Source organism: Terrapene carolina, unplaced genomic scaffold (assembly GCF_002925995.2).
Source record: "Terrapene carolina triunguis isolate 2854851 unplaced genomic scaffold, T_m_triunguis-2.0 Scaffold93, whole genome shotgun sequence".
Lineage (NCBI taxonomy): Eukaryota > Metazoa > Chordata > Testudines > Emydidae > Terrapene > Terrapene triunguis.
In genome coordinates, this window is record NW_020664444.1 from 9,693,324 (window position 1) to 9,710,344 (window position 17,021).

Below are 17,021 nucleotides of genomic sequence, written 5' to 3' on the forward strand. Positions count from 1 at the left end.
TAGAAAAGCAGGTAAGATATTCGTTATCAGAAACACCTGTAGCGAACCTACAGGCAAGAGAAGTGATACCACTGTAAACTAATCAGCTGGTGTTTCTAAGGTGGAGGCAGAATGGTGATAAGGAGCAGGGGAAAGAATGTTGTGGCTTTTCATGAAAAACATTCCCCCCTCTTTAAATATTCCTACTTGATCCTGATGGGGGTGGGGGAGATCTTGGGAGGTTTCCTGTGTTTTCTCCTCAAATTACATCACAAAGTCACCCACAGCATCAAGGGAATTCACCTCCTTGGCTGGAAAGAGGAAAGAAGAATATGGGAACTGCTTCCTGAAGCAGTGTTACAAAAGTGGTTAAAAACCCCCCCTATTGTACCTTTTCAGAATATTTTTTTAAACAAAAGTTTAGCACGTTCAGCTCCGTGTTTTAAGAGTTGATTGTCTTCAGAAAAATAGACTCGTTCATGTTCACCTCTGTTCTACCCTGATAGAGAAATTTACCCACAGTTCACTGCACCGATCACACACACAGTCACTGCGATAGGTCATTCTCATCTCGACAGGAGTTTCCGCTGTGCTGTCAGGTCCCTCCCAGTGTCAGACAAAGGAGGAGAACCCTGTCACTGGAGTCCGTGAGCCGGGAGCAGGCTGTCCTGTTGGGGTGTACACCCCACCTGTGCTCTGCGTTGTGATGACAGTCTGGAAATAGGGTTCTGTCTCACTCGCCGCGCATTCTTCATATCTGTAGGGCGTTGGGTGCTTCACACCCTTCTGCTGACGCTTCCAAGAATTGTAGTATGTGGGGTCACTCATATAATGGTTCACAAAAGAGTGCTTTGGCAACTCATCTTCATAATCCGAGTCAGTGGCCTGCAGGATTAGAGAGAAAACAGACATTAGCATCCATGACTTAGGTTGTTCCTTACTAATACAGATTATACAAAATCACCACCACCACATACACCACAAGCCTGTATATTTAGGATAGGCAGGTCTGCAGTCTAAGTGCAGCCCACGTAGAAAAGTACTGTGCTCTGATTTAGCACAGCTCTGTGACAGTGGAATTGGGCTGGAGAGAGAGCCCTGCCCAATGGACCCTTGCTGGAGGAGACACAGAGATCTGTCTTGATTCACTGCTGTAAGAGTAACAAGTTCCATTTCAGTAGAAGATGCAAGGGAATGTACAGATGTCCCAGTGAAATAAAAAGCCTTCAATCATTTCATCAAAACGCTCACAGTTTCAATGTCAAGACAAGTGAAATCTTAATAAATGTTGAACAGAAAAAGTTTCTCTGTATCTATCACATTTCGATATGTAGGAAAAAAATATTCATGCAAATTCCCTGGCTTGAGCCAAATTTGCTATCCAGTGTTTATCGTGATAACATTGAGGCACCCGCATGTGACTGGGTTTTGCTCGCAAGCCCAACTGATTTTTGAAATTAGCTATGTCGTTATAAAGGAAATTAAACAAAATCACATTTGATTTCAAGCACAGAACAATTGCCCTTATTGCCCCTTATGAGGTTGTTTTACAAAACTAGCAATATTGAAAGATAACTGAGCACCAGGCCTGAAAGAGCATTTCCAAAGTGGTGGAGTTGCTTCCTGGGATGGTCCACGTGTTCGCCTGTGCTCAGATAGACTCTTATTCCATCAACCAATTGTGCAAGGTGGCTAGCCAGCTAAGGAGCACCCACCACCAGCTAGCTGGAGTCTGGAAGCTCCTTTAGGTGCAATCAAACAAGCTTCGTAGGTCTGCCCTGCTTTTGAAGTGGTGCTGCTGTTACCCAACAGACAGAATCTCAACTGGTTTGTAGATCCCATTAGAACACGGAGACAAAAGCAAAGCCTTCGATGAGGGATGCATTTCAGGTGCACCTTTGTCTTGTATTTCTATTCCCACCAAGAACAGACATCATGTAAAATGTACAAATATTTGCTCAAACATTTCCATAATTTAGGTCTTTTCTTAACACCCTTGGGCTTATCATGCAAAAATGGTTTTTCTCTTTTTTGATAGTCTGGTTGCTTCTGAAAGTCTTTAGATACCAAAGCAGTAGTTGCTTAAGAAATTCAACAGATATATGGATAACTAGAGTTTGCAGTTTATAGTTATTGGCATTAGATTTAAAGTGTTGGTGTATCTTTAGGAAGTTTCCAGGTCATTATGATCTGTGACACTGCACAGCAAACACATGTTCATTCATCTCCTGTATGTTACACAACTGCCCTCTCCTCCTTCAAATCCCTCTTTAATCACCTTTTAACGTTCCCCAAAGAACAAGCATCAGATGCCCTGTAAACTATTGTTAAAAAAGGATGTCACATCCTTCATCCTATTCCTTTGTCAGTAACGCTGCATCGACACTAGTAAATTCAGTGCCCATTTTACCAGCAACAGTGTGTAGACAGGTCTTAGGCCTTTTAACCACTGTGCTTTGAAAATCTTTGCAGAGCAGTTTTTTATAACATAGTAGCATTTTTTACAACAGGGAAATTTTGCAAAAAATATCCTACTGCTTTTAACAGTGCGTTGGCACTACCAGAGCTATTGTACTTTTATTACTTATTTATTTCACTTTGAATAATAAAATAGATGCCTACGCAGCGCTCCAGGCATCCTGACACATAATTAATAATTACAACAAAACCAAACCCAGCAGCATTAAACAATTTCTCCAAAAGGAACTCAGCCAGCCTGCTAACTACAAAATGCTCCTTTCCACCCTGTCATCATCCTGAGAAGCAAACTGTCATCCAAAACCCTGTTGAACTGATGTCTATTGCAGCCTGCCTGGAACGTCACCAAATTTGGGCTATTTCGGATCTAAGGGGAGTTCCAGAGTCTTATAACACATGGATCCATCTCTAGTGCCTCTACTGACTGCAGCTATGGCAGTATTGCACAGGGAGAGAAGCAATCTCTCAGGCAGGCCGGTCCCGTCGGCCATTTAGGTAACCAACACCTTAAACTCTCTCTGGAAACCAATAGGCAGCTAGCACAGATCCCAGAGCATTGGTGTGACACTATGCCCCATATTCTTCATAGGGACGTTGTTGTGATATGAATATGGCATAACTAAGCTGTGTTTTATGCAAGATGGGTCATGTGAGGTATCATTGGAAAGGTTATGATTTACTGAATATGATTATCCTATTTGGATGCATGTATCATTTCTGTATCTGAAGTTAGGAATATTGACTATGTAACAATTACAAGTGGGTTTATACCTGGGGAACGTGGACCAGACAGAATTCAATCAGCCTGGATGGGCCATTAGGGAGAACAATAGGACTTTGAAGATGCTGATCTCTCATCTTCCTGAGATGCTGCAAACAATCTTTGACTCCTGGCTGCTTTGACACTGCAGGGTCATGTGAACATGTCACCTGGTACTGGATTTCACCTTGGACAACTAGTATTTTTTCCACTAGTAGGGGGGTGGGGATTAAACTGGGAAACAAAGGATTCCCGCTTTATATAAATCCTATTTAAGGCAGGGAAGTGAGTTAATCAGGTTAATTCTTCACTGAATCCCCGCCCAGGATGACTGCTGAGAACATCTAAGAAACAAGGACCGGGGGGGGGGGCAGAAGAGCTGATCTGGGGCTGTATAAGGTGTCTGGCCTGTGAAAGAAATGTCTAAAACAACATTTAGGGTGAGAAATTACTACTTGTAACCAATTTCTTTAATATGTTAAGCTTAGTTTGCTTGTTTGTTTTATTTGCTCAGTAATCCGCTTTGTTTGTTATCCCTTATAGTCACTTAAAGTCTATCCTTTGTAGTTAATAAACTTGTTTTGTTTTCCCTAAACCAGTTTGTGCAACTCATAACTGGAGGGGGGGGGAAGCTGTGCATATCTTCCTCCACATTAAGGGAGGGGGCGATTTTCATGAGCTTTCGCTGTACAGTTCTCTGTGCAGCACAAGACAATACCATTTTGGGTTTGCACTCCAGAGGGGGTGGGCACTTGAGTGCTGGGCAGTCCCCTAGCTGATTCTTCCCACGCAGAGCTGATTTCTGTGTCTGTATCTTTCTGCAGTTGGGCATTTCCCTACCTGTGTGTGTGCTACAGGAGGCTTGCGGGCCTGGCACTGCAGGACAGGGTGAGGGAGCCCAGGCTAGTGGAATGGGCAGGCCCTGCCAGTACATCAGGTGGCACCCCGAAGTGGGGGGCAACCCATCACAATTGGTATAACATACTGCCAGCAAGATGTCCTGCTCAGAAGGCAAGCCACTACACTCTGCAGCAGCGGCAGTCTTTGAATGGTTTTAAGGTGTAGAGTGCATTGCAATAGTCTAATCCTGAGGCAACAAAAGCATGTGTAATCCTTCTGCCAGGTGGAGCCGGCAGCAGCGAGGGTGGGGTTCAATATCTACAGGTTCCTTTTCAACAATACAATACAGAACCAGCTCGAGCCCCCACCCAGTAACCTGGGAAAATTACACACCACCCTTGTGCGCCTCTGAGAGGCAATACTTCCCCACTCGCAAGCACAGAGTCTGAGAGTAGAAAAGAAACTTTTAGTGAAAGGAGAGAAGTCACCCAACATTAATTAGGGAAAATGCCACAAGCAGAATTCATACACATAAGACTGTGAGCAGGACACCCACCCCAGAGTGCGTGGGGCAGAGTCTTCTGCCTCATGTTCTTGAGTTCTACAGCCAAAAGTTCCTTTAGCGTGCCCCCCTCTGCTCCCACACTCACAGTGGTTACCCTTAGAATCATAGGATATCAGGGTTGGAAGGGACCTCAGGAGGTCATCTAGTCCAACCCCCTGCTCAAAGCAGGACCAATCCCCAGACAGATTTTTGCCTCAGATCCCTAAATGGCCCCCTCAAGGATTGAACTCACAACCCTGGGTTTAGCAGGCCAATGCTCAAACCACTGAGCTATCCCTCCCCACCTGTGAGGACCAGGGTTCAGATGTGCAACTGTGCGTGTTCACCTCCCACCCGGGGAAGAAGGCACCTTGCTTGCTCCGCCATCTGAAACTTGCTTTGGTTGGCTGTCCCGCCTGCCACTGTTCCTGTCTGGTGGCCGCCCTGCCAGCTGCTGTTCCTCACCACTTTGCTGCCCTGCCAGCCGCGATTGCTCGCCGCCTGGCCGCCCCGCCAGCTGCCTGCTTGCCACTTTCACTGGCTGCTCCTGCTGGCCAACTGCTCCCTACTTTTGCCAGTCGCCCATCAGTTACCTTCTGCTGCCACCTGCCTCTCTGCTGTGACCTCTGCAGGTCAGTCTCTTATTGATTTTTTGCTCTCAGCAGGCTGGGCAGAAAAGCTGCCGCACCACAAGTGATTTCAGCGTATTGAGTACTTAAAATAACAAAAGGCTCCGAATGAAGCCTATTTAGCTCTATCTTTGAACACTGGGGAGGAACAAGTTAAACCAGACCTGGAATCCTTAGGGAGAGTCCAAACCTTGTGGCTAGAACACCTGTCCCCACCCTCCTGCTTTCACAGGGCTCTGGCATTTGAGCCTCTGGCTTAACGAGGTCCTTTCAGCTGAGGGTGACCCCCTCATTTGGGACAGGTGAAGCACAGTTCTGCTCCCCTTTATTCATACAATAAAGACAACAACATTGATAACAACATTTCACCACCCCTGCATTCAGTACTAAAGTGACTGTAGCGGGGTGGTCACCCAACTCCTGCCCGGAGGGGTTAAAAACAGCCCTGGAGAGGGCTGTGACTGGGGAAAGGCTGATTGGGGAAGCAGCCTCAGCTGGGGCCACGCCCCAGTAAGGCCGCAGCTGGCCCTATAAAAGGGCTGCTAGCCAGAGCTCCAGAGTCTCTCTCTAGATGTTGAGAGGGATGGGCCTGGCTGCTGGGAGCTGAGCAGGGTACCTAGACTGGAGCAGGGCTTGGGAAAGGCCAGAGGAGCTGGGGAGCTCTGGCCTGGAAAACTCCCAGGCTGCAGGCCTTGTTAAAGGCCGGAAAAGGTACTCGGGTTGCAGAGGGCAGCCTAAGGGCAGGCAGAGGCAGCAGGTCCAAACCCTCCTTGCCGATGATGAGTGGCAATTATAGTCTGCCCCAATGAGCAGGGGCTAGACGGTGACTGGCAGTAGCCAAAGACTGAGGCGAGGTGGGGATAGGGGGTCAGGGGTTCTGCAGGGGGCAGAACCCCAAGAGAAGGGGCACCCGGGTCCGGGAGGGACACCGTGGCCAGCGGCAAGTGGGACACTGGCCTGCAGAGGGTGCTCCTGAGTGGAAAGAGCTAATTCCCTGGATGACCATCAGGAGGTGCCGCAGAGGTGAGTTGTCGCCCCGCTACAGTAACCCAACACCAGGCAAAGTTGATCACTTTGAGCAACACCGCTCTATCTGCTGGATATCTTGGCAGAGTAGATGTGTTCATGTAAATACAGTTTGCTCCTGAAGTCTCTCCCACTCCCAACTAGCTGTTGGGGAGAGTTCATTCAGACCCTGCTTACACATGGATAATAGTGGCAAAGTCCATATCTGAAAGGAAAGTTGGCAACCTCCGGGCCAGATGTAGATGATACAAGTTTCATAGGGTATGTCTACACTGCAATAATACACCCACGCTGGCCAGTGTCAGTTGACTTGGGCTCGTGGGCTCGGACTACGGGGCTACAAAATTGCAGTGTAGACAGTTGGGTTTGGGCTGGAGACTAGGCTCTTGGACCCTCGCCAAAACCATTTGGTGAATTCATGTACAATTTGGGAACAGTTTCAGGTTGACCAAAACTGCATTTTTCAGTGAACAAACTATTTATCCAAAAAATTTTCTCCTTTCTGTGGTGGTAAACCAGGGAGTATCAAGGTATATTTCCCCCACTGTCTCCCATTATGACCAAGATTGCTTACAGGATCATTTTGTGGAATGGATATATTATTTTTAATGATTCAGAACTATTGACTACATGGAAATGCTGTAGGGTTGTTTTTTTTTATTATTTGTTTTCTCTGTTGTATGCAGCTGTTTACCATGATTATGGGTTTGTTACCTAGGAAACTGTGGTAGGCTGGAATTTGATTGGCTGTGGTTGTCAGTTTCTAATCTGACAGCAAAGGTGCGTGCATGCCACTGAAGCAACAAATAAAGAAAATGCCTGACAATTTAAGTATTTTATTGGTAAGATGAAAGACACAAATGCTATTTAGGAGACAAATGGGGGACTAGTGGGTTAGTATTATGGGAAATTTGAAAATAGTCCTGGGTTGTCAAATTTCTTAAAAAGCGATTGGAGCGGAAGTGTTCATGTATATGTTCATTTATAACCCACAATGTAGAGAACAGCAGCTCTTGCCAAAGACTGCAGTAGAAACAGGAGCAGATCAGCTGGCAGCCTGCACCAATACAGGCATAGCCAGTGATGTTTTTTCCTGTGACATCTACTTTTTCCTCACTCTTCACTTCTTCCTCCCTACCTATGAATAGCTCATCTCATTGCCGAGTGACAGTATCAGGACCAGTCATCACTTTCCCCTGCGAGTGCACGAACCATCTGCACCCTATTGGTTGAAATGAAATGAGTCAGCCACGTTGAGAGTAAGGAGTAGGAGAGAGGACAAGGAAACAGACAGGCAAAGAGATGTCTGTGGACACTCTGATATCTATTCACTGAGGGTACATCTACACTACGAGCTAGAGGTGCGATTCCCAGCTCGCATAGACATATGCACACAAGCTATCGTCGACCTAGCATGCTAAAAGGAGAGGTGTAGCAGCAGTAGCACCGGCAGCAGCTGTAGTGGCATGAGCTAGCTGCCTGGAGCACAAACCCACCCGAACCTCGTGAATACACACTTGGGGCACCTAGCCCGTGCCTCTGTAGCCTGTGCTACCGTAGCTACACTACTATTTTTAGTGTTGTAGCTTGATGAGAGTTAGCCCGAGTATGTCTGTGTGCGCTGGGAATCACACCCCTGGCTTGTAGTGTAGATGTAGCCTTTGGGAGAGGTAGGTATTATTATTAATTATTATTAATGTGCCATCTACAGCTGGCTTCCACGTGGTACCGTCTTAATCAAAATCAGTGGGAGAATTTTATTGGATACTAATTAATTCCTTCTCAATAATGAATTATAAGTGAATAATAGACTATATTCATACAGAACTGAGAAACCACAATTCAGTTATAGTGCATAGAGCATCAATGTACCATCGTAAACACTAGCATTCAGCATGGCCAGATAATTTGTGAAAGCATCAGGTTCTGGAGAAACTCTTTAGGAAATGACAAAAAACAAACAAACAACCTTCCGACCTCCCCAAAAATGATGGGTCCTCCCCTAGCTTGGTGAAAGGTGAGCTGTGCCAAGCGACTACGCACGGGCCTCAGAACTTCCCAAAGGTATCTGCACAGCGCCTAACCTGTTTGAGCTTGTATCTAAGAGCTTTGGTTTTTTATCATTAATTGTCATTTGGCACTTACTCTCTTATTACTCGACTGCCCCATCTACTGTAGATGCCAATTAAATCATTTCCATCTGCAAATACTTGGCTTCCAGGATGTGAAGTGTATTCCAGGACGTGGAGTGTATGTTAGTATTTTCTATAAGCATATTTGAATACTGTATATTCTTCTCCCATTTTTTTTCCTGCTATCTTCCTTCACTGGGAGGCTCAGAGGAAGTGCTCCCAGACTGCTGTGTTCTGATCTAACTGTGGTGAATCAGTCCATGAGTCTCTTATGATGGCCTTGTTCACATTTGAGTGACCCCATGGGACTTGGAGGCAGCTGATTTCCCTCTCCGCCATGCCAAATCTTGGCACTTCAGGCTAAGAGGTTAAAGCAAAAATTCAACAAGATGACATCTGGGCTGAAAGCAAAAAGCACAATTTTGGCCTCAGCTGGCCAAATGCACACTGTATTAAGTGACAGAGTCTCTAAGGTGCCACAAGTACTCCTGTTCTTTTTACTGTATTAAGTGGAATCCAAGACGCATACAAAGAGGCATCAGAGGAAAACAGCATCAGAACATCTCCTGCTGCAAAGGACAGAGCCTCTGCAGTGCCCACATGGAAATGAGACATCTGTATCATAGAGAACATCTCTTTCTGCTAAAGATGACGGAAAGGCTGAAATCCTGGGAAAATAAAGCTCGTCTCCTAAGAAACCCCATGAGAACTGAAACTAAACGAGCAGAAAACACAAAACAGAGAGAGAGAAAAGATACTCAAATTCTGTAAGATAGAAGTGGTCAACGATCGCAAACTAAACAGCATTTCCAGGCTGATCAAAAGGCTGCATCCCCTACTGATACCTCTGCTGGGAGCCCATTAACATGTCCTGCCTAAAAGCATTCCCCATGAAAAACAAGCAAGCATCAAAGACACTATATAGAAGGGCTGCATATCTAAGCCCCAAGGAAAAATGGGTGGCACATTTTGTTTGCATAGAAGCATGCACAGAAAGGAATACAAAGGAAATAGCAAGGATAAAATTCACTTTCCTCTGTCTACGCTGTGTAAACAGGGCCCACTTATATAGGGCAGAAATGATGACTTGTGAGATGGTTTTCGTGCACTATACAGAAAACAACACATGGAATATTGAAATTAATGTCAGAAAGTGCCAGTGCTAAATTCATGATCATGCTCACCAAATCGTATTAATGGCAGGTTTCATGATGGGTTGTTACAGGGACATGACCACAGATATCATGGATTTAATCTGTAGGTAATATGTGTACATCACAAAGAGACTGTAGCTTGCTTGAGTTACAACAAGAAATACTGACTGCACGGAGGGTTGGTCACAGGGCAACATAAAATGGCAGGCTGTCCAGGGTAATTAACAAGAGGTCAGAGCCAGGAAACCAGCAAGAAGAAAAAAATAAAAATAAAGAAAGCAGCTGTAGCTGCAGGTGCAGAGAAGCTGCAGATGAAAACTGTCATCTTCTTTCCGCACTTGCTGCTTTGGGTTTATTCTTGCTGGAAGGGTCAGATTTGGAATATTTTGGCCCACTTCTTGCTGCTTGTGCTGTCAGCTCTCATTCATCAAGATTTCAGCTGACAGCACCCAATTTTAGAGACAAATGTACCTTTCTGCACATTCCTCATTGCCAGTTCTAAAGCCTGCCTTTTAAGCCAGGGCTCCTGCTGAGTTTATACAGACTATAAGCGCTTCATAAAGCGAATGTGAGACAGAAAATAGAGGACTGTCAAATACATAGCAATAGTACACAGTACTGTCTTCCTCGCAGAATACATGGTTTTCAAACTTTTTAGGCTGTGTACCCCTTTCCAAATAATGTAGTCTACTTCATACCCCATCCAAGATAGGGTTATAATATATCTAGGATTAGATTGCCAAGTCTTACTATATAAAATGCATTGCCAGCTATTATAGGAATTTTCTTGCATACCCCCTGCAGAGAGCTCATGTATCCCAGTTTGAAAACCACTAGCAAACAGAAAGGAAGGCAGAGTAGCCTTGTGGTTAGAGCATAAGACTGGGATCAGAAAACCTGCATCCTGGCTCTAACAATGATTTGCTATGTGATCTTGTGGAAAGTCACTCCTCTGTGACTCAGTTTCCCCATCCGTAACACAAGGATACTTACCTAACTCACAAGGGTAGAGATTCTTGAATGGAAGGTGACATCCGAAGAAGTGGGTTGTAGCCCACGAAAGCTTATGCTCTAATAAATTTGTTAGTCTCTAAGGTGCCACAAGTACTCCTGTTCTTTTTACAAATAAAGGACCCGCTCTATGGAACCTCAGTAGTGCCTGGAATTGCCTATCAGCTGCGAAAGATACTCACTGTCAAATTCCAAACTATCTCCCACATTTGGGTCAGTTCCATGATGTGAAATTCATTTCTGATTAAATGTCACTTCAGACAGTAGATGCGCGGAGCTGGACTTCTCACGGCATGTTGTTTCATGCGTTCTTTCCAGGAGCTTCAGGGTGATAACATCGAAGGGAGAGCGGGAAGCTCAGTGCCTAACCAGTGAAGCCTACTGCTTTGCATTTGCCTTTTATTAATAATATCTGACATGACCCCAAGTTTTTCTGGTTGGCACCTGCTCATTATTCTTCACCACGGCATTTCAGTTTTAAAGACAGATGCTATTCTAGAGGGGAGGGGCCACGAGACTCTAAGGTTTGAGTGCCCCGAAGTACTGTGCCTGAATATGAAAAACTGATGCAAAAGTAGCATAATGCAGGCATGGAAATCTGTTTCCAGAGAACCTGCTGCATGCAGTGAGATGAGTGGGTTCAGTGACTGTGCAAGGCCCTGGCACTGCTTGATGGGAGGAGAGGCCAGGGAAGGGGGATGTACTCACCTCTGATTCTGACACTTCCAAAGGCTTCTCATTCAGGGCCACACTCTCAGTCAGCACTGCTCCATTGTACTTGTTGCAGATATCCTCATCTGAGTAGTGCAGCCCACCAGGGCTTGGGCGAGGAGGGGACCTAGGTGGACATCAGGAGAAAGCGTATGGAACATTAAATAATGGGTACACTACATGTCCTACAATCCTTTTCATACCTGGACATAACATATCAACCAGTTCCGACCCTCCTCTGAACGCCAAAAACACTGTCACTTATCTCAACTCTGCAATGAAGTTTACTGTCCCATTCCAGGCCTAGATCTCTTTAATCATTGATCATGGCATCTACCATCAGGGGCTGATGTTGCATTCTGGGGCAGAGGCTTAGCTATTAGCCCACAGTTTTCACCATATCCTCCAAACAGAGCTCCACCCCATAATCCCCTTTGCTTGTCCTGTGGTAGGTATGAAGCTAGGCAATAACTGAATGCTACGGCCAACACTGAGACAAAGAGGGTCCGTCATCCTACCTCGTCCCATTCTTCTTGGAGAAAGTGCTCTTTACGTTGAGATGTCGGCTGTTGAGCTCCAGGGCTGTGAAGCCTCCGTTATCCAGTGTGACCGACTCTTCCACATTCGAGATGTTTTTACCTGGAGTCAAACAATGAAACAATCAGTAAAGACAAAGGTATTTCCCCACCAACTACATGCCTAGTGATAACCTAAAGAACCACTACAAACAAGTGTCAAACCTCGTCCTTCCTTTTATGGTTACTTTTGTATCCTCACTTTCCATAATGCTCTCTCCCTTCTTTCATAGTGGTAGAATAGCTCAGCAAGGAATGGAGAGAAAAGGAGACAGAAGATCAGCAGTGGGCTGTGGACCAGGAAAAGGGGTGAGAGAGAGACTGAGTGAAGGGGGGGAAGGGAAAGATAAGAGGAGGGAAGTGAGAGCGGGAGACAAATGGGAAGAGAAAAAAGTGAGGAAGGAAAGAGCAGAGAAAGAGAGAACGGCTGGTAGACAGTGAAGGAGAAAAAGGGTTTGGAGCTGCAATGGAGAGAAGATATGTAAATGAGAAATTACAGGATGGGGGAAATCCTAGAAATGTATGGTTGGAAGGGATCTCAAGAAGTCACCAAGTCCAGACCTCTGTGCTGAGGCAGGACCAAGTGAAACTAGACTGTCCCTGACAGGTGTTCTTAAATGATGTGGATTCCACAAGCTCCCTTGGAAACCTATTCCAGAGCTTACCTACCCTTATAATTAGCAAGTTTTTCCTAATTAGCAAGGGAGGTTGAAGTGTTCTCCTACAGGTTTTTGTATATTGCCATTCCTAATATCTGACTTGTGTCCATTTATCCTTTTACGTAGGGACTGTCCAGTTTGGCCGATGTACATAGCAGAGGGGCATTGCTGGCACATGATGGAGTATATTACATTGGTGGACGTGCAGGTGAATGAACCAGTGATGTTACAACACTTCAATCTCCCTGGACACACAACAGCAGACTTAAAGGTAGCCATCCTGCAGCAAAAAAACTTCAGGACCAGACTTCAAAGAGAAACTGCTGAACTTCAGTTCATTTGCAAATTTGACACCATCAGCTCAGGATTAAACAAAGACTGTGAATGGCTAGCCAACTACAAAAGCAGTTTCTCCTCCCTTGGTGTTCACACCTCAAGTGCTAGAAGAGGGCCTCATCCTCCCTGATTGATCTAACCTCATTATCTCTAGACTGATTCTTGCCTGCATATTTATACCTGCCTCTGGAAATTTCCACTACATGCACCTGACAAAGTGGGTATTCACCCACAAAAGCTTATGCTCCAATACGGCTGTTAGTCTATAAGGTGCCACAGGACTCTTTGTCCCTTATAACCCTATTATCCTCTAGGTACTAACAAATTGATTGTTTAGTAATTTGTTCCGGTATCTTTCCAGGTATCTAGGTTAGGCTGAATGGTCTATAATTCCCAGGGTCCTCTTTGTTCCCCTTTTTAAAGATAGGTACTGAGTTCCAGTCCTCTGGAACCTCATCCATATTCCATGAGTTCTCAAAGATCATTGCTAACAGTTCAGCGATAGCTTCAGCTAGTTCTTAAGTACTCTAGGATGAATTTCATCAGGCCCTGTTGACTTGAATACATCTAACTTATCTAAATATTCGTTAACCTTTTTCCCCCCTACTTTTGCTTCGGTTCCTTTCCCCTTGTTGTTAATATTAATTGTATTGAGTATTTGGTCACCATTAACCTTTTCAGTGAGGACTGAAGCAAAACAGGTATTAACCACTTCAGCCTTCTTGATGTCATCAATTATTAGCGCTACTTCCCCACTAAGTAGAGGACCTATGCTTTCCTTTGTCTTTTTCTAGCTCCTAATGTATTAAAGAACTTTTTCTTATTCCCTTTTATGTCTCTTGCTAGTTGTAACTCATTTTGGGTCTTAGCCTTTCTCATTTTGTCCATACATGCTTGCGCTATTCTTCTGCTCTCCTCCTTAGCAATTTGTCCACGTTCCCATTTTTTATATGATTCCTTTTTGATTTTTAGGTCATTAAAGAGCTCTTGATGGAAGTAAAGAACAAAGACGGGGGACGGGGGGAGGGAGGGGGAGGAGAAGAAGAGAGGAAGACACAGCAAGAGATTTTTTCCTATGCTCATAGTGTGTAATTCCACAGGTCTGAGCTCTGCTGGTGCCTTGGGCAGAAAGGCTGGTGTCATATTGCCAGTCTGCTGTAGACAGGTATTTTATCCTCAGCTTCAATTACAATGTTACATTAAGGCCCAGTGTGAACATGGATATCAGAAGGTGCAGGTCAGAACTGTCTTTTCATGTCTGTCTTCCAAATGTAGAGCACAAGTAGGAAGATGAGAGATTTTCTATGTGCCATGCATAGGAATCTGTAATAGTATTAGCTTGGTAAAATGCCATGGCATTCATACATTTTAAATCCTGTGGGGATAAAATCTGATTTACTAACACTTGTTAGAAGTGAATTTATACAGGAAAAAATAAATCTTTCTTTGGGCTGAACCACTGAACACTGCCAGGGGAAGTGGGAGGTTCTTTCCATATCCCTGTATTCTATTAACCCCTCAGCATCAGGAGAGCTGGGACTTCCACTGCCCGCTCCTGTTGATTAGTCTGATTGGCACCAGAGAATTAACATAGTTCACTCCTGGGTTTCGGAGAATCATGCACACTAACAACATTGCCAGAACTCAAGTTACTAAAGGGGGAAAGGCAAAAATGATTTTAAAAGCTCCACAGTCAGGAGTTGAAAGGGGAATATTTAAACATCCCTAGTGATGGATCAGCTGTTCCTGTTCTCTGTGAGAAAGGTGACTGTCAAAAAATCACTCCTAAAGGCAAATTAAGAGGCCTGGGGCTCAGATTATACTATGGTGCCTTAAAGTCCAGCAATTCAGGTCAGCCATGAGACCCCACTGCCATGACAACTGTAGCACTAACAAACAGAGGTGAGACATGGGGTACCCACATACACCATTTATCATCGATGAGATATTCCCTACTCCCAGCACCCTCCATGCTTTGTAAATACATCCCTCTAGCCAAATATGTATACGGGGTGTACCCATGGAAAAGTACAAGCTATTTCTCCCAGATTAGAGATCAAAGAGATCTGATTGGTTGCTCCACCCAAAGAAACACACAGAGCGAGAGATTTCATGCTGCCAGAGTCACTGGTTCAAATGGAAAAAGAACATCCCTGGCATGGGAGGGACTGAAATGGAGCCACTATCTCACCTGTGCTGCAGTTCTTGTATTTCTTGCTTTGGCCATGCAGGACCAACGCAAACACCACTAACAGGATGAGGATGAGACTAGACAGAGCCATCACTAGCAGGAACCACCACTCTTCGTAGAAAGGGGTTTCCATTTGGGCTACAGAGAGAATAAACAAAGGTTTAGGACCCTTCCACCTAATAACAATTCCTCCACATTCCTCCCCTAAGCCCCGTTAGCATCTCCCTGCCTTTTTCCCATTGAGATCTGTACCCCTGTCAGTTCTCAGGAAAGGGCGTGGCTAAGAGGCTGGATTAGTGCCAGAGGAAGGTGCTGTGCCTATTTCTCCCCCATAGCGATTCCAACGTGCCCAGATCTCCCTGGCCTCTAATACTCCAGTCCTGGATCCAAACAGAGCCCTGCTGACTCACCACAAATGTCACTTCACTTGGAGGATTGGGCCTTCCCAGAACATCACCCAACAGCACTCGCAAGAGATGCAGTTGGTGCCTGTGGATAAAGTCCAAGCACTCTCCAGTGCCAATGCACCTCAACCCAAACTCTCAACGTCCCTGTTACTCTAGCTCTACCCCTCACCCGCTGTCAGTTTAAACCATCCTGACCAGCAGCATCCCGGCTATTCGGAGAGTTTGGTTCTATTCCTACCCACCACATTCAATGTGGCCCATCTTAACTCCAACCGTGCCTCAGTTTCCCCAGCTGCAAAATAGGTAAATGACATTTACTCTTCTTTATAACGTGCTTTGAGATCCTTGGTTAAAAATGGTAACTACTATTATTATTATTCCTTTCCAGTCATCCCCTTTTTCAGGGCATCTCAGCCATGAGGGGCAGCATTCCCACTAGGGCATAGATCATCAATTGTGCATAACCACATTGCAGTTAGTGAGACAGAGAAATTCTTGCTCAAATGGCTGATTCTGGGAAACCTATTTCACTTGGGACCAAAGCCATAGTTGAACCCAAGCCACTGAACCACACGCCTCTCCTAGCTTTCTTACGGCTGTGAAGAGCACTTTACTGCCCAGATTCCCTGGATCTAAACTCAGCCGTGTTATGAGCCTTATGATGTGGGGGGCCTGATTCATCCCAGGGCATTGGGAATTCTGTAGCAGTGAAAAGCGGTTGCCATCTCCCCTCTGCTGGGAGACCAGCACGGACCAATAAAGCCAAAAAGGCAAGTGGTGCAGGCCAGGCTGGGTGCTGAATGGACCATCCAGCTGTGCTAGCCTGTAATGCTTTATAGCTTTTATGCCTGTGAATCTCAATAGAAACTTCTTTCTTTCAGGCTACAGTTTGAGATAAACTTTAGAGCATCAAAAGAAAGTGAACTAAATAGTTCTGCTCAAGTGGAGAACATACAAATGGGAAACTCTATGAGTTCCTTTGAGGAAACAATTGCTAATGGGAAGAGAGGACGGCGGGGCTGACGTGATTCCAACTACAGAACGTCCCTTTAGATTTTGTGTGAAACTACAGAATGGAGAAACACTCTAATATGTGAAGTGGGTTCCCCTTCTCCCTTGCGCTTGGAGACGAATGCAATGAGACAGTTCACGCGGAAATCCAGAGGTAATTCTTAGGGGCTAAGTGGTTAGTTGCACAGGGACAAAGAAGAGAATGAACACAACAGCAACAGCAATAGTACCATTTACTTTCCCTTTCTGCTGTACAACAGTTGAGGGGTATATGTGTTCTTTACCCCAGGAGCAAAGAGATAAGTCCTGCTTCAGATACTGGCACTGCCAGGCCCACAGGAAGCCCCAGAATTTTGAATCACAAAGCCGTTTTAACAGTTTGCCTAAAAGCATCTTGGGAGGAGGAAGCAAGGGTAAGAAGACACCTGTGCAAGGCCTTAACCAGGGCAGTTTCTCCTGCTTCAGCAACAGGCCACCAAACTCCAGCTGCGGGGATACCAATGGAACATAGCAAGCGTCTGCCTAGTTTACCTCTCAAAGTACCATCACTCTCCTTCTGGCAAGTCTTGAACTCTGAG

The 17,021-nt window shown here is 45.3% G+C and overlaps 1 protein-coding gene across 1 annotated transcript in view; it reads right to left on the reverse strand.

The window, feature by feature from the left end:
• Positions 1–369: 369 nt before the first annotated feature.
• Positions 370–17,021, reverse strand: part of SDK1 (sidekick cell adhesion molecule 1) — a 628,797-nt gene continuing 612,145 nt past the window's right edge. The window contains exons 43-46 of the mRNA XM_029911274.1: positions 15,026–15,163; positions 11,783–11,903; positions 11,262–11,391; positions 370–864 (exon numbers count right to left, since the gene is read on the reverse strand). Of these exons, the coding sequence (XP_029767134.1) occupies positions 592–864; positions 11,262–11,391; positions 11,783–11,903; positions 15,026–15,163 (662 nt within the window). The 3' untranslated portion in view covers positions 370–591. The remainder of the gene's footprint in view (positions 865–11,261; positions 11,392–11,782; positions 11,904–15,025; positions 15,164–17,021) is intronic.